General features: G+C 45.4%; 1 protein-coding gene across 4 annotated transcripts in view; it reads right to left on the bottom strand.

Annotated features, from left to right (window-relative positions):
* roraa (RAR-related orphan receptor A, paralog a) overlaps positions 1 to 24,196 on the bottom strand; it is a 616,780-nt gene that overhangs the window by 15,878 nt on the left and 576,706 nt on the right. For all 4 annotated transcript variants that reach the window (XM_072282213.1, XM_072282212.1, XM_072282214.1 and 1 more), the window contains 2 exons: positions 13,259 to 13,400; positions 6,290 to 6,676 (listed from right to left, as the gene is read on the bottom strand). In XM_072282213.1, the coding sequence (XP_072138314.1) occupies positions 6,290 to 6,676; positions 13,259 to 13,400 (529 nt within the window). The remainder of the gene's footprint in view (positions 1 to 6,289; positions 6,677 to 13,258; positions 13,401 to 24,196) is intronic.

Genomic DNA, 24,196 nt, shown 5'->3' with positions numbered 1-24,196 from the left:
TGCTAGAACAAATCACCTACTTACAGTGCCGCAGTGGAACCCACTCCTACCTTCTGGTCCTCCCAATTCTGTTCCCAACCAGCCACTAGTCTCCACCCCAGTGCTGCAGGTTCCAACTCCCTCAGCCAATCCACCAACCTTCCAATACCACAACCCCTACCACCTCCTCAACCAAGTCATCTTCCCAAGGTGTAGCAGTGTCACCCACTGACCCCTGCTGATTCCAGACATCCACCCACACCCACCCGGTCTAACCCTTGGACAACTGGGTACATCCCAAGCAAGAAAAAAAATACACACACACACACACACACACACACACACACACACACACACACACACAACAGTATCTGCAGATTTTCTCTTCTCTTTGTTTGTGATTAGGTACATGCCAATGAGATCATTTCTCATTCTTCTGAACTCAAAGCAGCATAGGCCTGGTTTGCTTTATCTCTCTTTCTACGACACCATCCCAGGAATTGAGAACCACCACCGAACTGATGGAGAAACTTGGCAGGCCAAGCAGCATCATGTGCCTATTTAATGCTTCCATCATACTTGCCACCACAGTCTCCTACCCCCGCCCCAGTGCATTCCAGGCACCCACCACCCTCTGTAAAACCTGTCTTACACATCTCCTTCGAACTTTTTCCTGTCGCTTGTCACACAAATTAACAATTTGCCTGATATGACTCCAAAACTGGAAGTCTGGTGGAACTGTAAGGGTAAAAAGACCCTGATGGGAGTTATATACAGGCCTCCAAACAGTAGCCAGGATTGGGCTACAAATTACAACGGGACATTTAGAAACCATCTCAAAAGGGCAATGTTACGAAAGTCATGGGGGATTTTAGTACACAGGTCGATTGGGAAAATCAGGTTGGCGCTGGATCCCAAGAGAGGGAATTTGTAGAATGCCTCCAAGATGGCTTTTTAGAACAGCTCATGGTTGACTCCTCTCAGGGAAAGGAAATTCTGGATGGGTGTTGTGTAATGAACTAGGTTTGATTAGGAAGCTTAGGGTACAAGAAATCTTAATATAATAGAATTCACCCTGCAGTTTGAGAGGGAGAAGATAAAGTCAGATGTATCAGTAGTATAGTGGAGTAAAGCGTATTACAGAGGCATGAGAGAGGAGCTGGTCAAAGTTGATTGGAAGAGGACACTAGTAGGGGTGTCAGCAGGAAAGCAATGGCTGAAGAGTCTGGGAGCAATTCGGAAGGCATAGGGTAGATACATACCAGAGATGAAAAGGTATTCTAAAGGGAGTTTGTGGCAAACATGGCTGACAAGGGAAGTCAAACAGAGCATAAAAGGAAAAGAGGAGGCATATAATATTGCAAAAATTAGTGGGAAGTTTGAGGATTGGGAAGCATTCAAAAACCAACAGAAGACAACTAAAAAGCCACAAGGATAGAAAATGAAATATGAAGGTAAGCTAGCCAATAATATAAAAGAAAATAGCAGAAGTATTTTCAGATATACACAGAGTAAAAGAGAGGAGAGAGTGGATATTGAATCGCTGGAAAATGACGACGGAGAGGCAGTAACAAGGGACAAAGAACTGACAGAAGAATGTAATGAGTATTTTGCATCAGTCTTCACTGTGAAAGATATTAGCAGCATGCAAGTTCAAGGATGTCAGGAGGCAAAGTGAGTGTAGCTGCTATTACTAAGAAAAAGGTGCTTGGGAAGCTGAAAGCTCTGAAGGTAGGTATGTTACCTGAACCAGATGGACTCCACCTGAAAGAGGTGGCTGAAAAGATTGTGGAGGCATTGGTAATGATCTTTCAAGATTCTAGTATGGTTCCATTATTATATTGTAATTTGTCCTCTGTGCCTATTGTCTTGTTTATTAATTATTGTACTGGCCTGCACGGTTTTGTGCACTTTATGTAGTCCTGTGCAGGTCTGTAGTCTAGTGCAGTTTTTATGTTGTTTTACGTAGCCTTTTGCTGTCTCACATAGTCTATTATAGTTTTGTGTTGTTTCATGTAACACCAGGGTCCTGAAAGAACGTTGTTTCATTTTTACTGTGTACTGTACCAGCAGCTTATGGTCGAAATGACAATAAACTTGACTTGACTTGAAGGACTGAGAAACTGCATATGTCACTCCACTCTTTAAGAAGGGATGGAGGCAGAAGAAAAGAAATTGTAATCCAGTTAGTCTGAAGGCTAACTGGTTGCAAAGATATTGTAGACGTTTTTTAAGGATGATGTTTCGGGGTACTTGGAGGCACAAGTACCTCTAGGTAGGCGAAAGTCAGCGTGGTTTTCTCATTGGGAAATCTTGCCTATCAAATCTGTTGGAATTACTTGAAGAAATAATGAGCAGAAAAGAGAAAGGAGAGTCAGGGGATGTAGTTTACTTGTATTTTCAGAAGGCCTTTGATGAAGTGCCACATAAAAAGCTGTTTAACACGATAAGAGCCCATGATATTACAGAAAAGATACTAGCACTGCTGACTGGCAAATGGCAACAGGTGGGAATAAACAGGGCTTCTGGGGACTTATGATATTCCACAAGGGCCGGTGTTGGGACCCTTCCTTTCATGTTATATGCCAATGATCTGGATGACGGAATTGATGGCTTTGTGACCAAGTCTGCAGATGATACAAAGATAGGTGGAGGGGCAGGTAGTGTTGAGGGAGCAGGGTGTTTGCAGAAGGACTTAGACAGATTGGAAGAATGGTCAAGGAAGTGGCAGATGGAATATAGTGTCGGGAAATGAATGGTCATGCACTTTGGTAAAAGCAAAAAGGCATAGACTATTTTCTAAGGAGGAAGAAAATTCAAAAATCAGAGGTGCAAAAGGACTTGGGAGTCTGTGTGCAGGATTCCCTAAAAGTTAACTTGCAGATTGAGTCAGTGATGAGGAAGGCAAATGCAATGTTAGCATTCATTTCGAGAGGACTAGGATGTGATGCTGAGGCTCTACAAGATATTAGTCAGATCGCAATTGAAGTATTGTGAGCAGTTTTGGTCCTCTTATTTAAGAAAAGATATGCTGGCATTGGAGAGTATCCAGATGCAGTTCACAAGAATGATTCTGGAAAGGGTTACCATATGAGAAGGGTTTGATGGCTCTGGGCTTGTGCTTGCTGGAGTTTAGAATAAGGGGGATCTCAAGGAAACCTATCGAATATTGAAAGACTTGGGTAGAGGATGTTTCCTCTAATGGGTGAGCCTAGCAGCCGAGGGCAGAGCCTCAGAAGAGAGGGAGGTCCATTTAGAACAGAGATAAAGAGGAATTTCTTTAGCCAGAGGGTAGTGAATCTACCACCGATGGCTGTGGAGTCCAAGTCTTTGAGTTATTGAGTATATTTAATTCTGAGGTTTATAGCTTCTTGATTAGTCAGGGCATCAAAGGTTACAGAGAGAAGGCATGAGAGTGGAGTTGAGAGGGATAATAAATCAGCCATGACAGAATGGCGGAGCACACTTGATGGGCTAAAATCACATAATTCTGCTCCAATGTCTTATGGTCTAACTGGGAAAATGGGCAAAGGAATGGCAGATGGAATTACCTAGAGCAACGGAGTTTTGCATTCCAAGAGGCCAGGACAGACAGTGAATGGCGGGGCATTGGGGAGTGCTGTAGAACAGAGACCAAAAGGTAGAAATTCATAGTCCCTTGAAAGTGATGGCACAAGAGTGGTAAAGAGAATTTGAACATCCTTCTGTTTGAGCAGCTGGTCTCAGAAGCTGTGGGTGGTAGAGACAAGTCTGTGATTGTGGCATTGCCTGTGGTGATCTGGGATTTTTCCTGTGAAGAATGTGTCACTGTTAAAGCCAACAGGTAGAGCTTGTCTGGACAACGCTGTACAGCTCAATAGTAAGATCAGTATAATTGTTAGCCACGCATGGGGAAGATGAGGATAAATCCTTCAGCAAGAGATGGAAGAATCTTTGGTGTCTCTACTCAAGAGTCTGCAGAGCGTCAGTCACTGAGTTCACAGCAGGAATTGAAAGGATTTTGAATCTTCAGGGAATCAATAGGTCAGGGGTTACTGCAGATAAGTGGCACTGAGGTAAAAGATGAGCCATGATCACACAAAATGGCGGAGCTGGCCAGAGGAGCCTCATCTTCGGTCTATCTCTGACCTATTGTATTATCTTCAAGGCCAAGAGAGGTTTCTAGTCTCTCATGAGTAAAGTGGGCAACACACAGGAAAATGGAGATGAGGCCCTGTTTCTAACAATCCCATGGGGTGCTTAAACATAGCTGACCATCCAGACAAGCTCAACCGTTGTCCTTAGCAGTTAAGCACATTCTTCACAGAAGAACCTAAGATCAGCACAGGCAATGCCACCATCACAGACTTGTCTCTACCACCCACGGCTTCTGAGAACAGCTGCTCAAACACAAGGAATTGATGGCTTAATGGCCAAGTTTGAAGATGCTACAAAGATAGGTGCAGGAGTAAGCAGTGCTGATGAAGCCGGGAGTCTCCAGAAGGACTTGGACAGATTAGAATAATGGGTAAAGGAGTGGCATATGGAATACAGTGTAGGGACGTGTCTAGTCACACATTTTGTAGAAGGAATAGAAGTGTAGACTATTTTATAAACTGGGAGCAAATTCAGAACTCAGAGGTGCAAAGGGATTTGGGAGTCCCAGTGCAGTATTCCCTAAAGGTTAACTTGCAGGTTGAGTCAGTAGTAAGGAAGGCAAATGCAACGTTAGCATTAATTTCAAGAAGACTAGAGTACAAAAGCAAGGATGTAATGCTGAGGCTTTACAAGGCACTGGCGAGGCTTCACTTGGGAGTATAATAAGCAGTTTTGGGGCTCTGGCATTGGAGACGATCCACAGGGAGTTCATGAGAATGATCCCAGAATGAAGGGTTAACACTTTTTGATGACTCTGACCCTGTACTCACTGGAGTTTAGAAGAATGAGGGGGATCTCATTGAAACCTATCAAATATTGAAAGGCCAGAATAGAGTGGATGTGGAGAGGATGTTTTCAATAGTGGGAGAGTCCAGGACCAGAGGGCACAGAATACAAGAATGCCCCTTTAGAACAGAGAGGAAGAGGAAGTTCTGGATGATAATGTGGTTAACTGGATCAGCAAATTTGTTGATGACTTCATGATTAGGGGTGCAGTGGACATCAAGAAAGATTGTCAGAGCTTGCAGTGGAATCTGGACCAGCTGGAAAAATAGATTGAAAAATGGCAGATGGAATTTAATGCAGACAAGTGCGAAGTTTAGCACTTTGGTAGGTCCAACAAGGGCATGTCTTATAGAACACTGAGAAGTGTGATGGAACAAAGAGATCTAGGAATACAGGTCCATAATTCATTGAAAGTGGCATCACAGGTAGATCGGGTCATAAAGTAAGCTTTTGGCACCTTGGCCAAATGTACTGAGTACAGGAGATGGGATGTTATGGTGAAGTTGTGCGCAGGTTTGGTCACCTACCTACAGGAAAGATGTAGACAAGGTTGAAAGAGTATGGAAAAAACTTACAAGTATCTGCTGGGTCTGGAAGACCCGAGTTAGAAGAAAAGATTAAATAGGTTCGGACTGTATTTTTTAGAATGCAGAAGATTGAGAGGTGATTTTATGGAGGTATACAAAATTATGAGGGGTGTAAATAGGGTAAGTGCAAGAAGGATTTTTCCACTGAGGTTGGGTGGGAATACAACCAGAGGTCATGGGTTAAGGGCGAAAGGTGAAAAGTTTAATGGGAACGTGAGAGAAAAATTCTTCACTCGGAGGGTCATGAGAATATGGAGTGAGCATAACACGAGTGGTGCAAGCGAGCTAGATTCCAACGTTTAGAAGTTTTAATAACTGCATGGATAGCAGAGATATGAAGGACTATGGTCCCGTGCAGGTCAATGGGAGTAGACAGCTTCAATGGTTTTGGCACGGACTAGATGAGTTGAAGGTCCCGTTTCTGTGCTGGACTTCAATATCATTCTAGCTAGAGATGGTGAATCTGTGAAATTCACTGACATAGATGGCTGTGAAGGTCAAGTCATTAGGTATATTTAAAGCAGGTTCTTGATTAGTAAGGGTGTCAAAGGTAACAGGGAGAAGGCAGACGAATGGGGTTGAGATGGAAAATAAATCAGCTATGATTGAATGGTGGAGCAGATTTGATGGGCTGAATGGTCTAATCCTGCTCCTGTGTCTATGGAACTGGGCAGTTCAGGATCCCACAGATGCGCGCTCCCCTGTAACATCACCACCCACTGAATTAGCTGCACCATTCTCCAGATACCCTATCAAAGTTCTTGCAGGCATTCACTATGCCCTCTGGGTGTCCACCTTACCTAGCTCTGCCATTGAGGCAGTTGGAGACGTCTCACCATCTGTGAAGGAGCAGTAGGGAAAGAAGTCTGGGGCTGTTGCATATTCACAAATGGGCTCCTGTTTAATGCCGTTAATGTCTAGACCGGACTGGTCAGGAGACGGCTGGATGTCCAGGTAGAGGTTGTTCATCGCCGAGTCTGCCTTGCCCAGTTCCGCTGCCTGCCCATCCACGTACAGGTTGCTGAGGTCGTTGTTCAGTTCTGCCAGGCTGCTATATGGTGGGGTTAGGGGCTCAGCTTCGCCAGGGGGCTGGGGGTGGTCCCTCTGTTGTTGCTGCAGGCGATGCTTCTGTACCTCAGCGTACAGACTATCCCTCTGCTTCTTGGACATCCGACCAAACTTGACAGCTGCAAAAACGAACGCATGCCTCGGTGTCAGATGCGGCAGGGAACACATGCCGCTGGGAACGTGCGTGCCTCTGTATCAGACGCGGCGGGGAGCACATGCCGCTGGGAACGTGTGTGCCTTGGTGTCAGACATGCTGGGAATGTGTGCCTTGGTGTCAGATGTGGCGGGGAATGCGCGCCTCAGTATCAGACGTAGCGGGGAACACATGCCGCAGGGAACGTGCATGCCTTGGTGTCAGACACGACGGGGAGCATGCGCCTCGGTGTCAGGCATGCTGGGAATGCGCCCCTCAGTATCAGACATGGCGAGGAATGCGCGCCTCGGTGTCAGACGCCACGGGGAGCGCGCGGCGAGGAACACACAGCTCTGTATCAGACATGCTCTCTGCTGTATTGCAAAAAGTCTATGAAAACCAAGAAGACTGCAGATGCTGGAAATCTGAAATGAAACTGCTGGAAGCATTCAGCAGGTCAGGCAGCCTCTGTGGAGAGAGGAACAGAGGTAATGTTTCGGATTTGAAAAATTAACCTGCACCTTCAGGTTTTATTACAATGCCTCTGCTTTAGGGCAATCTTTCAAAAGCACGGGCTTTCCACAAAGTCCCTTTGCAGCTATAAATACATTCTCATCTGACATTTTACTCTCAGAGTTTTAAAGTTCTTCTGTTGACTTACTGATGGGGACAATTTTGCACGAATTCAAACTCTCCCATCTCGGCATTTTAATTCTAAACAAAATTAACATAATCTACAGAAAGGAACTGGGGAAAACCCACAATACTGCACCTCATTCTGGGATATTTAAACACATATGTCCAGTGTAGAGCATAGAGAGCATTGCACTGTAAACAGTACTGTCTTGTAGGTGCGATGTTAACAGAGGTGCTGTCTTCTACTCAGGTGGGAAAAGTTCAGCATTGTACTTTCTTATGGCACAGAAGGAGGCCAATCGGCCCAGGGAATGTGTCCTTGCTGTCAGAGGTCATTAGTTTGTAGATGCTTGCAGTCGCTTTTCCCCATTTAGATCATTGGGATCTCTTCTGGAGTAGAGGTGACCTACACAAAAGGGGTGGGGCACATTTGAACTGCAGGGTGACCAACATTCTGTTAGGCAAACTTACTTTTGCCACCACAGGTGGAATTTAACCTAGAATGGCAGGAGGTAGGACTCGAGGGAGCTAAGTCAGTGAGAAGACTAAGGAGAAAAGGCAGCAACTCCCAGCAGTTTGGATCTTTGAGAAGCGCCCAGGCAGCATTAGGAATTAATTGCCAGGAATAAATTAAGTAAAGTGGGGCAAACGGATTGGACATCATTGGAGTGGACAGAGATAGAGTGGAGATTTGGAGGCTTTAGCTCTTTGAGGCTTCAGCAAGGAGAGGCTTCAGACAGAGAAGGCAAAAAAAAACAGCTGCAGCTAGAGCTTCCTCTCACAACCCCCACAGTTTATAGTTCTTCTTTCCTTAGTTGCTCAGTTAGAACAGTCGAGGTGTCAGACAGGATAGTGGAATGCTCCTCTTGTGGGATACAGGAAGGCAGGGAGATCTCCAGTATCCCTGGCAATTACACCTGTGAGAAGTGCATCCAGCTGCAGCTTCTAACAATCCGCGTTAAGGAGTTGGAGCTGGAACTGGATAAACTCCAGATCATTTAGGAGGCTGAGGGGGTGATAGTTAGGGCAAATACACCCAAAGTGCAGGACACAGGAAACTGGTGATAGTCAGGAAGGGGTTAAGGAGCCAGTGCAGAGTACGCCTATGGTCATCCTCCTCAACAACAGGTATATCACTTTGGATACCGTTGGTGGTGGGGTGCGGTGGTATAACCCAGCAGAGGAAAGTCCCAGCGGTCAGGTCGCCAGCACTGAGCATGTCTCAGTGACTCAGAAGGGAAGGGGAGAGAAGAGGCATGCTGTGGTGATAAGGGATTCATTAGTCAGGAGAACAGAAAGGAGGTTCTCTGGACGAGAACTAGATTCCTGGATTATATATTGCTACCAGGTGCCAGGGTCCAGGACAGCTCAGATTGAGTCTTCAGCATTCTTAAGCGGGAGAGCGAACAGCCAGCGGTCATGGTCCACAGAGGTACCAATGACATAGGTAGGAAGAGTGACAAGGTTTTGCAGATTGAGTTCAGGGAGTTAGTTGCTAAGTTAAAGGACCTTCAGGGCTGTGATCTCAGGATTGCTACCCATGCTGTATGCTAGTGAGGCCAGAAATAGGAAGATTATACAGTTTAACACGTGGCTAAGGAACTCATAAGATTTTTGGATCACTGGGCTCTCTTCCAGGGAATGTGGGACCAGTACAGAAGAGACAGTTTGCACCTGAACTGGACGGGGACTAATATCCTAGCGGGAAGGTGTGCTAGTGCTGCCTGGGAGGGGGGATAAACTAGAGTTGCAGGGGGATTGAGAAGACCGATATTGTTATGACCTCAGACGAAGTCAGGAATCAAAAGTTTGAGCATGGTGCGACTCATGTCCTGAGCTGCGTATACTTCAATGGAAGAAGTATCGTAGGAAAGGCAGATGAGCTCAGGGCATGGAATAACACTTGAATTATGATATTGAACCCATTTGTGAGACTTGGTTGCAGGAGGGCAGGACTGGCAGCTCAGTATTCCAGGGTCCTGTGATTTTAGACGTGACAAAGTGGGAGGGATTAAAGGAGGAGGAGTGGCATTACTGGTCAGGGAAAATGTCATAGCAGTCTTAATCAGGACAGACTGGAAAACTTGTCCAGTGAGGCTTTATGGGTGGAACTGAAAAATAAGAAAAGTATGACCATGTTAATGGGGCTATATTACAGACCACCCAACGGTCCCAGGGATTTAGAGGGACAAGTTTGAAAATAGATCACAGACTGTTGCAAGAAACTTTAGGCTATTATAGTAGTCGATTTTAACTTTCCACTTTCTGACTGGGAGTCCCATACTGTAAAAGGACTAGATGGGATAGAGTTTGTCAAATGTGTTCAGAAAAGTTTCCTTAGTCAGTATGTAGGAGTCCCAATGACAGAGTGTGTGATACTTGATCTCCTGTTAGGGAATGAGACAGGGCAGGTGACCAAAGTTTGAGTAGGGGAACACTTTGCATCCAGTGATCACAATGCCATTAGTTTCAAAGTAAATATGCAAAAATATAGGTCTAATCCGCAGGTTGAGATTCTAAATTAGAGAAAGGCCAATAGTGATGGCATCAGAAAGGATCTGGCGAGTGTGAATTGGGACAGGGTGTTTTCTGACAAAAGTGTACATGTTAAGTGGGAGGCCTTCAAAAGTGAAATATTGAGAGTACAAAGCTTGTACGTGTCTGTCAGAATAAAAGGTAAAGATAACAGGTGTAGGGGTATGGAGGTCGATGGGTGTAGACAGTTGAAATCATTCGGCATGGACTAGATGGGCTGAAGGGCCCGTTTCTGTGCTATGACTCTAAGAGGGGTGTACATGCAGCGACCAAAGATTGTGAGCCTAGCAATCAGGATAGCTATGTTTACTGTAAAGGGGTAGAAAGGGCCACTGGTTTAAATTGCATCCATTTTAATGCAAATAGTTTAACAGGAAAGGCAGACAAATGGTGGGAATGGATTTTCTCTACATACCGAGATATTATGACCGTAACAAAGGCATGGTTAGGACAAGGGAAGGACTGACGGCTCAGTGTTCCAGGGTACTGATGCTTTAGGCATGACAACAGGTAGGAGTGGGGACTGTGTTGCCTTTCTGATAATGGTGGACATACATCATTGCTAAGAGAGGCTATTCTTGAGGGGTCTCCTACCGAAGCCTTTTGGGTAGAACTTAGAAATAAAAAAGGATGGTCACCTTGGTAGGAATATATCACAGAGCTCCTCCATCCCCCCCCACCCCCAAGTAGTCAGTGGGAATTTGAGAGACAGATGTGTTGAGAAATTGGACACAGTTGTGACAATGATGGGGTAGTAGTGGTGGGAGATTTTAATTTTCTCAGTATTGGCCGCACCACCCGGAGTGCAAGTGGCCTGGATGGTGCGGAATTTGTCCATACCAGTTACTTTACGCTATAGGTAGAGGCTACTGGATCTCCCAATAAGTTATTGGGAGAGGTTGGTCACACCAGATCTTTATTCCTCAAAGTACAGGAGAATAAGGGATGACTTCATGGAAGTTTATAAAATCATGGGAGGTATGAATAATGTAACATTTCCCCAGGGTTAGGGAGTCCAAAGCTCCCCATCTATGTGTTGTTTAAGAATTCACCTAAGTTTGAGGACAAAATGAGAGACATCTTTTCTCCCAAGAGATGTTGGCACATTGGGTCTGTGGCTCACTGCTCGAGGAACCCTAATTCAATCCTGACCACCAGCATTGTCTGTATGGAATTTACACGTCCTCCGTGGCCCTATAGGTTTCCACACTACTACTACTACTACTACTACTGCTACGTCGACTCAGGCCTAGGGGGCCGGCATCGGGCACGATGACGGACTCTCCACTTCGCTCTCTCCCTCATCAGTGTGTTCAGTTCATCTACATTAGCCGCGCCGCTGTCTTCTAGGAGCGGGAGCGTGTTGACCATAGTCTTGGGAGGGCGCCCAGGGTTCATCCTCCCGTGCTTGGGCTCCCATATGATGTCTAGGCTGGCAGGTAGCTCAGGGTGGCGTAGACAGTGCCCCGCTAGTTGCAGTCTTCTCGCCTCGATTTTAGTGGAGAGCATCGGTAGGTTGTTATAGAGCTCAACGTTCGTCATGTGCTGTTGCCAACTCACATTAAGAGCTATCTGGAGTATTCGTGTATAGCAACCATCTGCAGACTTTCAGATTGTCTTGGTGAGTGTCCATGTCTGGCATCCGTACGTGAGAATGGACTCTATGACTGCTATGAAAATCCTCTTTTTAAGCCCTCTGGTCAGGTTCGACTTCCAGATTTCCTTCATGTCGTTCATAGCCCTCCATGCCAGCGCCTTCCGTATCTTTATGTCCTTCTCCAAACTCATCATTCTTGACCTGAGGTACTTGTAGTCAAAGACTTTCTTAATGGTATCATTCTCTATGGTCTTGAGAGTACCCTCGTCGCAGTTAAACGTCATGTACTCTGTCTTTTTAGCGTTTAGGTGAAGTCCAACTTTTTTGCATTCAATTTCCACTTTTGTCAGTAGCTGCTGTGCTTCCTCCATCTGGTCAGAGAGTAGGTTTCCACAGGGTGAACCGATTTCCTCCCACATTTCAAAGCTATGGCAAAAAAAGAGAATCGAGGTGGCACTGATGACCACGTGCGAAAAAGGAAAAGCAACAGCAATGCAGGGAAAGATGAAGAAGGGGAGTGGGATTGGTGGGATTATTCTTCTGATCCATCATGGATCCAATGACACAGGCCTGCTCCACCTGCAGAAGAATATACTGTGACTGAGGAAATGTAACAGAGGTTCAGCACATTAATTCTTGGGATGGAGGATGTGTACTCTGAGAGAGATTGAATAATCTGCTCTTTGTTCTCCAGTTTAGAAGAGTGACATGTAATTTCATTGAAACATACAATGTTCCCAAGGGAATGGACAGGATAAATCTTTCAACATAACACTATAGTTTCTCCTGCTCTACAATTCTCTTTAGATTTTGTAACATCTGCTATTTCACATAGCAATAGATTGAACTAATTCTCCAATTTCCACACTGCCTCCGTGAGAAGAATATCTCTGTGGGACTATCAGATTAGTGAGGGCATAAAATGACCTTTGAAGTGGATTGTCAACTACAATCCTCACAAACAGCTTGTCAAGCACATTCCCAACAGCAACACATTAACCAGATCACTGACAGTAGTCCCTGACTTGTAAATCAGCGTTAAGTTAATTTACTCTACAGACTACATCAACTTATTGATTATTCCAAAATGCCTTTCATGAAAGTAATTAAAGATGCTAAAACATGGTGATATTTTTACAATGCTGAATTGCCTGGAACATTGCTGTACAGAGCTGTGCTCAGCCACAGTGTTTTTAAGAAGGAAGCTCTAAACTTCTTTCATATATGTCAGCCACCAGGAACACGTGTTCAAGGTTACAATGTCCTCTTTATCCATACGATTCCCAACCCTCATCCTCTCATCTCCCATATTACTGAATCCATAGGCTTTGAGAGAAGCTTTACTCGACATAGAAAGAGATGAGTTGTTTTTTTTTTAAAAACACATACAAAATTGCTGGAGGAACTCAATGGGTCAGACAGCATCTAGGAGAGGAATAAACTGTCGATGTTTTAGTCTGAGACCCATCATCAGGACCGGGCTGAAACATTAACTATTTATTCCTCTCCATAGATACTGTCTGAATCATTGAGTTCCTCAGCATTTTGTGTGTGTTGTTCTGAATTTCCAGTATCTGCAGAATCTCTTGTTTTTCTTCTGTAAATAGTGTTTCGATTCTTTTTCAGAAAACTGGGCAGGACAGCCTGAGTGAAGCAGATTCTGGGGCTCTAAATTTCACTTAGGCATTGCTCACTGACTTAATCTTGCCTCTCACCATTAAACATGGTGCCCCAAGCAAGGGTGATCCACGAGGGATTAGGATGCAAAGGGCCTTTACGTCACTGGGATTTAGAGCTTACCATCACGAGACATTCCCACCGTCAGACACTTCTGTAATCGACAGTGCTGGCACCGGTTCCGGCTCGTTCGGTCAATCAGACAGTTCTTCTGCCGCGGGCACGAGTAGGTGGCATTACTCTGTTGGCTTCTCCGGAAGAACCCCTTTGTTTAAAGCAAACAAGAGACTATTATTAGATGGGTCACACATGGACCAACAATAGTGACCCACCAGCAAACGAAGGCTCAAAGTGGTATTTGGCGGGAGCACAGAGCAGTAAGGGAGGAGGTAGGGGAAGGCTGCTCTGTATTCACTGCAGATCAACTCATGTTCTCCATTAGTTCTGGACTCGTCCAGGAAAGCTGTTCCATATCTCCTCCAACCTGAGTAACAAGGGTACTCAGGTTTCTATACATTTACTTTCAACTCAACTCCACAAGTTCTTTGGACACTGGATTTCCTTGAGCACTCAGACCTGCTTCATTTTCACCTGGTGACACTATTCTGACCTCTTGAACTCACCTAACTGGTGCCTTGGCCCCCCAAGTTTTTAATGCCTTCCCACTGAACACATCACTCCAATTCCCTTGTGTATGATCTCAGACTTGAAATGATAACCGTTTCTCTTCTGATGCTGTCTGACCTGCTGATTGTTTCCATCATTTTCAAATTAATGCACCCATGGTATTTTTATCATCAGTAATCCTCTGAGGCCAGGGGTTCCCAACCTTTTTTATGCTATGGACCAATACCATTAAGAAAAGGGTCCGTGGACCCCAGCTTGGGAACCCCTGTTCTGAGGGTTGCTCTCTGGCCTGCTGACCCCACCACCCATTCAACCTGACCCACGTCACCTCCTTAGTGAACCTTCATCTTTCTCCACGCTGATCTCCCCACTGGTTCACTCTGACCCCTACCATCTCTGACTCACTGACCCCATACCTTGGATCCTGCAACTCCTCTGACACCTTATCTTGTTCACAGTCATCCTTTCATCCTACGATTTCAAGGCAATGACCTCTGAATCAGAGTCAAGGTATACTGGCATGTGCACGACTGCACCCTAATGCACAACGAAAAATTTACCTGCAACAACATCACAGGCACACAGCACTCACTCACTCTGACCCACAGTCTATCACACTGATCCTATCATCCTGCCCTGCTGACCTACTAATCCCGACTCACTGAACCCCACCTTGATCACAATGAACCTCTGATCCCAATTCCCCCACTCTCGCTTCTAATCAGATCAATGACTGTTACATGGAGACTCAAGGCATTCTGCAGATGCTGGAAATCTTGAGCAATCCACACAAAATGCTGGAGGAGCTCAGCAAATCAGGAAACGGATAGTCAATGTTTCAGGTTGGGCCCTGATGGAAAGTCTCAGCCTGAAATAACTGACCTGCTTAGTTCCTCCAGCATTTCAAAAGCACAAAAGATCCTGTAGATGCTGGACATCCAGAGTGACACATATACAACATGTCGGAAGAACTCAGCAGGTCAGGCAGCATCTATGGAGAGGAATAAACTGTCGGCATTTCAAGCCGAGGGCCTTCCTCCAGCATTTTGTGTGCATTGCCCATCAGTCGCGTTGACCTCATTGCCCTGATGCCTGACAACTGCACAGTGAGAGACCTCATCACCCTAACCACCTACCTCTCACTCTGTTTTTCCCACAGTGCTATCCTCACTCTTGAAGAACTTCACTGAAATATCGAGTCATTAAATATGGAAAGGGGCCATCAGCTCACAGAGTCCCCTGAGAACAGATTTAGACGCATCCTACTTTATTCTCTCCCGGACTCTGCCATTCACCTACATATTGAGGGTGGTTTATAGCGGCTGACTAACCCACCAGCCTGTGCATCTTTGACACGGGGGAGGAAACTGGAGCACCTGGGGAAACATATGCTGTCACAGGGACAAGATGTGAGTTGCACATAGCTGGCACCAGCAGTCAGCATTGAACCTGGATCGCTGGAGCTGTGAGCAGAGGCACCATCAGCTGCACCACTTTCTCCAGCTGATCCTGCGAGATGAACACCTGCCCACTCACACGTGGAGGGCTGGGATGTCTGATAAATGAAGGGTTAAAAGTTGACATTGTTCGCTAGACTAATGATATTAGCTAAACGAATTGACACTAACAGCTAATTATCATGGGGTCCTGCCACAACAGACCCATATGTTTTAATCAGTGAGACGCTTGCTGTTTAATTAGGAGAACACAGCTGACAGCTGCCAAGACACATCCAGAACTTGTGTTTGCAGAGAAGAGCGGGGAGATGTGAACCATGGATTATCCCTCCCCATCATTATGATCATCCTGCTGCAAATGAGGGGCATGGATAGGGCAGATAATACAGAACATTTCTCCACTGCAGATGGCATAGGTTTAGAGACAAGGGTAAGATGTTTCGATGGAATCTCAGGAACAATGTTTTCCACTCCAGAGTGGTTGGAATCTCAACTGCACTGCCTAAACTTTGAAATATCCAGACATGCACTTGAATCACCAAGCCACTGAAAATTACAGACAAAAGAGATTGCTGGCAAAAGAGATTAGCGTAAAAACAGTCATAAAATCAGAGAAAAGTATAGCACAGAAACAGGTCCTTCAGCCCATCTAGTCCATGCTGAACCAACTAAACTGCCTAGTCCCATCGACCTGCACCCAGACCATAGCCGCCTATGCCCCTACTATTCATGTACATATCCAAACTTCTCTTAAATGTTGAAATCGAGCTTGCATGCACCATTTGAAATGGCAGCTCCTTCCACATTCTCACAACTCTCTGAGTGAAGAAGCTCCCCCTCATATTCCCCTTAAATCTTTCACCCTTAACCCATGACCTCCAGTTGTATTCCCGCCCAATCTCTGTGGAAAAAACCTGTTTACATTTACTCTATCTATACCCCTCATAATTTTATATACCTCTGTCAAATCTCCCTTCAATTTTCTATATTCCAAGGAATAAAGTCCTAACTTATTTAATATTTCCTTGTAACTCAGGTCCTCTAGACCCGACAACATCCTTGAAAATTTTCTCTGTACCCTTTCAATCTTATTTACATTTTTCCTATAGGTAGGTGACCAAAATTGCATTAATACTCCAACACAAAATGCTGGAGGAACTCAGCAGGCCAGGCAGCATAATGGAAAAGAGTACATTGACGTTTCGGGCTGAGACCTTTCATTAGGACTCAGTCTCGGCCTGAAACATCGACTGTACTCTTTTCCATAGACCCTGTTCCTCCAGAATTTTGTGTGTTGCTTGGATTTCTAGCAGCTGCAGATTTTCTCTTGTTCACAATACACCAAATTAGGCCTCAGTGACGTCCTATACAACTTCAACATAACATTCCACCTCTTGTACTCAATACCCTGATTTACGAAAGCCAATGTGCCAAAACCTTTCTTTATGACCCTGTGCTGCCACTTTCAATGCATTAGGGACCTGTATTCCCAGATCCCTTTGTTTTACCACAATCTTCAGTGCCCTAACATTCACTGTGTAAGACCTACCCGTGTTGGTCTGACCGAAGTTTAACATCCCACACTTGTCTGCATTAAATTCCATCTGCCATTTTTCAACCCATTTTTCTGGCTGGTACAGATCCTGCTGCAAGCTCTGTCCACTACACCCCCAATCTTGGTGTTATCGGCAAATTTGCTGATCCAGCTAACCACATTATCATCCAGGTCATTAATACAGATGACAAACAACAAAGGACCTAGCACCAATCCCTGTGGCACTCCACTAGTCACAGGCCTCTGGTCAGAGGAAACCATTTATTCACACTCTCTAGCTTCTCCCACAAAGACTATGTCTAATCCAATTTACTATCTCATCTTGAAAGCCAAGCGACTGAACCTTCCTGACCAACCTCTCATGCAGGACCTTGTAAATGAGTACTTAAAGGTTAGCAAGGGCACTAGAGCTGAAGAGCCTGTGGTCTCCTTTTAAAATAAAGGTGCAGAATTAGGCTATTTGGCCCATTGAGTCAGCTCTGTCATTTCATCATGGCCGATCCATTATCACACTCAGCCCCAATCTCCTGTCTTCTCCCTGACCAATCAAGAATCTATCAATCTCTGCCTTAAATATACATAAAGACTTGGCCTCCACAGCTGCCTGTGGCAATGAATTCCACAGATTCACCACCCTCTGGCTAAAGAAATTCTTCCTCAGCTCCATTCTAAAAGGACGTCCTATATTCTGAGGCTGTGGCCTCTGGTCTTAGACTGTCCCACCATGGGAAACATCCTCTCCACATCCATTCTATCAAGACCTTTCACCATCTGATAGGTTTCAATTAGGTCACCCCTCATTCTTCTGAATTCTAGTGAATACAGGCCCAGAGCCATCAAACACTCTTCAGGGCAGAGTGTTTGCAGGGAAATGTACTATGGACATGTGGTCGATGTTTAGAGATCTCTTGCGGGATGTCAGGGATAAATTTTTCCTGGTGAGGAAGATAAAGAATGGTAGGGTGAAGGAACCATGGGTGACAAGTGAGGTGGAAAATCTAGTCAGGTGGAAGAAGGCAGCATACATGAGGTTTAGGAAGCAAGGATCAGATGGGTCTATTGAGGAATATAGGGAAACAAGAAAGGAGCTTAAGAAGGGGCTGAGAAGAGCAAGAAGGGGGCATGAGAAGGCCTTGGCGAGTAGGGTAAAGGAAAACACGAAGGCATTCTTCAATTATGTGAAGAAAAAAAGGATGACAGGAGTGAAGGTAGGACCAATTAGAGATAAAGGTGGGAAGATGTGCCTGGAGGCTGTGGAAGTCAGTGAGGTCCTCAGTGAATACTTCTCTTCGGTATTCACCAATGAGAGAGAATTTGATGATGGTGAGGACAATATGAGTGAGGTTGATGTTCTGGAGCATTTTGATATTAAGGGAGAGGAGGTGTTGGAGTTGTTAAAATACATTAGGACAGATAAGTCCCCGGGGCCTGACGGAATATTCCGCAGGCTGCTCCACGTGGCGAGAGAAGAGATTGCTGAGCCTCTGGCTAGGATCTTTATGTTCTCGTTGTCCACGGGAATGGTACCGGAGGATTGGAGGGAGGCAAATGTTGGCCCCTTGTTCAAAAAAGGTAGTAGGGATAGTCCAGGTAATTATAGACCAGTGAGCCTTACATCTGTGGTGGGAAAGCTGTTAGAAAAGATTCTTAGAGATAGGATCTATAGGCATTTAGAGAATCATGGTCTGATCAGGGACAGTCAGCACAGCTTTGTGAAGGGCAGATCATGTCTAACAAGCCTGGTAGAGTTCTTTGAGGAGGTGACCAGGCATATAAATGAGGGTAGTGCAGTGGATGTGATCTATATGGATTTTAGTAAGGCATTTGACAAGGTTCACATAGTAGGCTTATTCAGAAAGTTAGAAGGCATGGGATCCAGGGAAGTTTAGCCAGGTGGATTCAGAATTGGCTTGCCTGCAGAAGGCAGGGGGTGGTGGTGGAGGGAATACATTCAGATTGGAGGATTGTGACTAGTGGTGTCCCACAAGGATCTGTTCTGGGACCTCTACTTTTTGCGATTTTTATTAACGACCTGGATGTGGGGGTAGAAGGGTGGGTTGGCAAGTTTGCAGACGACACAAAGGTTGGTGGTGTTGTAGATAGTGTAGAGGATTGTCAAAGATTGTACAGAGACATTGATAGGATGCAGGAGTGGGCTGAGAAGTGGCAGATGGAGTTCAACCCAGAGAAGTGTGAGGTGGTACACTTTGGAAGGACAAACTCCAAGGCAGAGTACAAAGTAAATGGCAGGATACTTGGTAGTGTGGAGGAGCAGAGGGATCTGGGGGTACATGTCCACAGATCCCTGAAAGTTGCCTCACAGGTGGATAGGGTAGTTAAGAAAGCTTATGGGGTGTTAGCTTTCATAAGTCGAGGGATAGAGTTTAAGAGTTGCGATGTAATGATGCAGCTCTATAAAACTCTGGTTAGGCCACACTTGGAGTACTGTGTCCAGTTCTGGTCACCTCACTATAGGAAGGATGTGGAAGCATTGGAAAGGGTACAGAGGAGATTTACCAGGATGCTGCCTGGTTTAGAGAGTATGCATTATGATCAGAGATTAAGGGAGCTAGGGCTTTACTCTTTGGAGAGAAGGAGGATGAGAGGAGACATGATACAGGTGTACAAGATAATAAGAGGAATAGATAGAGTAGATAGCCAGTGCCTCTTCCCCAGGGCACCACTGCTCAATACAAGAGGACATGGCTTTAAGGTAAGGGGTGGGAAGTTCAAGGGGGATATTAGAGGAAGGTGTTTTACTCAGAGAGTGGTTGGTGCGTGGAATGCACTGCCTGAGTCAGTGATGGAGGCAGGTACACTAGTGAAGTTTAGGAGACTACTGGACAGGTATATGGAGGAATTTAAGGTGGGGGCTTATATGGGAGGCAGGATTTGAGGGTCGGCACAACATTGTGAGCCGAAGGGCCTGTACTGTGCTGTTCTATTCTATGTTCTATGTTCTATTAACCAACAGGCTGCCATGTTCTTTAGACTGACTATAATTGAACAAATTAGCGTAGATACCTAGTACAGATAATGGATTGCCTTCATACAATGCAGTTGATGACTGTATCCTCCAATTCTTCATTTTAACATTCAAGCTGATTATCAATACCTTCAACTTCTTTGTAGTTCCTAACTTGTTGAAGAAGTGAAATAATTTCATTTTCTCTCCCAGCTGTTCCTGGTATCTCCAAGCATCAATAATTGAAACCGCAGTGAGGAAAATGATTTTAAGTGTTCCTTCTGCTTATTTCTCACCAACAATCAGTGACAAAAGTCACTGCCTTTTGAACACAGACGCATATAAATGACGCTATTTAAAAACTGTTCACTCTGAGTATGATGTAGTGTCTAATGGCCACACAGATTCACACAACTGATGCAAGTTAGAAACTGTATGGCAAGTGTCCTGTCCCAATTAAGCAGCATAGTGTCCCAAATAAACAAAGAGAATCCCAGGTATTTTCTTGATTAACATTTTTTTCTTTAAGAGTTGTTCCAAATAAACAGCTGTCCCAAGTAACAAATGGACCAATTAACCTTTAAGAGTTACTCCAAATGATGGACCAATTAACCAACAGATAGACCAATTAATCCATAATCCTCTAAACCTTTCCTATCCATGTACTGACTGCTGGACAGATCACAGGCTCATTATCTCCAAAATGAAGCTCCATATCAGACCCAAGAGGTGACCACAAGGAAGCAAGGCTATGAAAAGAATCAATGTGGCTAGGCTGAAGAACTCCAGCATAGCTTCAGCACTGGCTGAAGATCTAGAAATCAAGCTTGCTGACCAACACCTTGCAGGCAGCGCTGTGGATGACTGGGATTGCTTCAGGGATGCTGTCCATTCATCTACACTGAAGATGCTCGAGCTCTCTGCCCGCAAGCAGCATGACTGGTTCGATGCGAATGATGAGGAGATACAGGCTCTACTTGTTGAAGAGCACCGTCTTCATCGTGCCCATCAGAATGACCCATCATCAGCTGCCAAGAAAAACGCCTTTACCAGTGCTCACAGGACAGTCCAGAATAAACTGTGTAAAATGTAAGATGCCTGGCTGAGCGCCAAGGCAGATGAAATACAGGGATAGGCTGACAGAAACAATTTGAAACAAACCTATGAAGCCCTCAACACTCTCTACGGACCTCAGTCCCTCGGGAGTTCCCCCTTCCTGAGTATAGATGGTACAACTCTCATTACAGGGAAGGCTCAGATCCTGCAGAGATGGGCTGAACACTTTGAGGCCGTCCTCAACCGACCATCATCTATTAACGATGAGGCGATAGACAAGGTTCCCCAAGTCGACATCAACAGCACCATGGATGACCCACCGGTAATAGCCAAAGTCAGGGAAGCTGTCAGCCAGCTATCCAGTGGCAAAGCCCCAGGGGCAGACGCCATACCTGCAGAGATCTACATAGCCAGTGGTCCTGTACTTATAGAGAAGCTCACCGAGTTGTTCCAGTCTTTTTGGAAGCAAGGATCCATTCCCCAGGAACTTAAAGATGCATCCATCATACACCTCTACAAGAGGAAGGGCATTCAACAAGTATGCGACAACCACCGAGGAATCTCGCTGCTCTCCATTGCAGGAAAAACCCTTGCAAGAGTCCTGCTCAATCATCTGGTCACTCATCTGGAGCTGGGCCTGTTGCCAGAGGCACAGTGTGGCTTTCACAAAGGTCGTGAGACTATTGACATGATTTTTGCCGCACGCCAACTTCAGGAGAAGTGTCAGGAGCAGAATCGCGAACTCTACACAACTTTTGTTGACCTCAGGAAAGTCTTTGACACTGTCTGCTGACAAGGCCTGTGGAGGATCATGTCAAAGTTCGGCTGCCCTGCCAAATTCATTCAGATTGTACGCCAGTTCCATGATGGCATGATGGCCAGAGTGCTGGACGGTGGAGAATCCTCTGAGGTGTTCCCAGTCACCAATGGCGTCAAACAGGGCTGTGTACTCGCACCCACACTGTTCAGCATGATGTTTACTGCCATGCTGAATGATGCCTTCCAGGACAGTGATGCTGGAATCAGCCTCAAGTCCAGAGTGGATGGGAAGCTCTTCAACCTGAGAAGACTTCAAGCTATTACCAAAGAGAAGGAGACTGTTCTGAGAGACTTCCTCTTTGCCGATGACTGCGCCCTGTATGCTGGTTCAGAGCCAGAGATGCAAGTCAATATGGACAAATTCTCCACAGCTTGTGATAACTTTGGACTCACCATCAACATCAAAAAGACCGAAGTCGTGCACCAGCCTGCCCCTCATGCACCGTACACAGAACCCAAAATCACAGTCAAAGGACAGAAACTACAGGCAGTGGAGTTTACTTACCTTGGCAGCACCCTCTCCCGAACAGTGACTATTGATACAGAAGTTAACTGCAGAATAGCAAAGGCAAGTTCTGCTTTCAGTAGACTGTGCTCAACTGTATGGGAACGTCCAGGATTCAGTCCAGCAACAAAACTGAAGGTCTACAGAGCCGTGGTACTCACTACCCTCCTGTCTGCCTGTGAAACGTGGACTGTGTATTGAAGGCATGCAAGACAGCTCAACCATTTCCACATGACTTGTCTTCGCAGAATATTAGGCATCAGATGGCAAGATAAAGTACCAGACACTGAAGTTCTCTCTACAGCAAGTCTGCCATCAGTCCACACACTGCTGATGACAGCACAGACCCGGTGGGCAGGTCATATCATCCGCATGCCGGACAAGCACATATCCAAGCAGCTCCTTTTTGGGGAACTCTCTGCTGGAAGGCGCTCCCATGGAGGGCAGAAGAAACGTTACAAAGACACACTAAAGGTCTCCCTGAAGTCATTTGACATTGACACGACCACCTGGGAAATGCTGGCACAAAACCGCCCCACCTGGCGCGGCCTCATCCACAAGGGATGCCAAGCTTACGAAGCAAGGCGCATTGCTGAAGCACAACATAAGCGTGAGCTGCACAAGTCCAGACCCACCAGCGCAACAACTGCAGTGCCTACACATCTGCCCAACATGTGCCAGGATATTCTGTGCCCGAACTGGCCTGACCAGTCATCTTCGGACACCACATCCAGTCTCAAAGTGACTAATGGTGTCGAGGTCTTCCTCGAGGCCAAATCTCTAGGTATACTTAAGGAAGAGGTTCAAAGGTTCATTTATTATCAAAGCATGTATTCAGATACAACTCTGAAATTTGTCTTCTCCAGATAGCCATGGAACAAAGAAAGAACATGAAAGTCATTCAGAGAGAAACATCAAACCCACCCCCTGCCACACAAAAAATAACAGCATCCTGATCATCAACCACACCTCCCCCCACACACACAAAACAGAACAGGAACATCAACCCCCCAAAATAATCCAACCCTGCACAAACAAACTAACAGAACACAACAGACCTACAAACACCCTCCCCTCACAGAACAAAACAGAAAAGGAATGTGCAATAAAACACACAGAATATAAAAACCACAAGTCTGATAAAGTTCACAGTCTATAGATGCAATAGTCCAATCCGTAAATGCTGAACCATGATATCATCCTACAATATCTAGAGAGAGAGACACACCACACGAGGCACAGAGCCCTACATGCCTGCCACAGCAAGCCACAGAGCGATAGACCGCCCACAGATTCCTTCTCAGGGAGCAATCAAAACGAAGGCAGTCGGCACTGAACTTTCACTTGCGTTCCATATTCGCCTCAATGTCTCAATCTTTCTTGATGCTATAATCAGCAATTAATGGTCGCTTTAACAGGCGAAATGAAGATCGGTTCGTGCCCCGTTTCGAAGTTTCTTCACATTGAAGCCGTTCAAGTGCACACTTGCTTTCTGGAATCTTCTCAGAGACAGCAAAGCGCTCGATCACTCAATCTCCAAACTGCAACTCGCAGGCTCTAACAGTCTCAGCAACACTTTTGAGGCAAAAAACAGATATAAAAGTTGTAAAAAAGACATTTTCTTGAGCTATCTGGAAGATGTCGACTGAGGAAGCGTTGTACGCTGGCGCCATCTTGACTGGAACTCAAGACCAGAAGGTTGATGGATTCTTAATTCATCAGGGCATGAATGGATACAGGGAGAAGGCAGGGGATTAGGGATGAAAGGGAAAATGGATAAGCCATGATAAAATGACAGAGCATACTCGATGGACCAAATAGCCTAATTCTACACCTAGATCTTATGGTCTTATTAATGGACAGTTTTCAATAGCTATTGATCTTCCCAGCTGAGATGACTTTCCAACTTTCTTCTACTTAGAAGAGTCTAAGGAGTCTAACCTGTGGACGAAGGTTTTCGGAACCAAAGCTACTGGAACCTCGCTGGAATTTCCCATTATTTACCCTTCTTCCGCAGGAAGCCGAGGGAACAGTGTAGGCATGGCAGTGAGCACAGGGTGTGACGTACCTCAAAATC

Source organism: Mobula birostris, chromosome 18, assembly GCF_030028105.1.
Source record: "Mobula birostris isolate sMobBir1 chromosome 18, sMobBir1.hap1, whole genome shotgun sequence".
Classification (NCBI taxonomy): domain Eukaryota; kingdom Metazoa; phylum Chordata; class Chondrichthyes; order Myliobatiformes; family Myliobatidae; genus Mobula; species Mobula birostris.
This window is presented reverse-complemented; position numbering and strand designations above follow the sequence as displayed.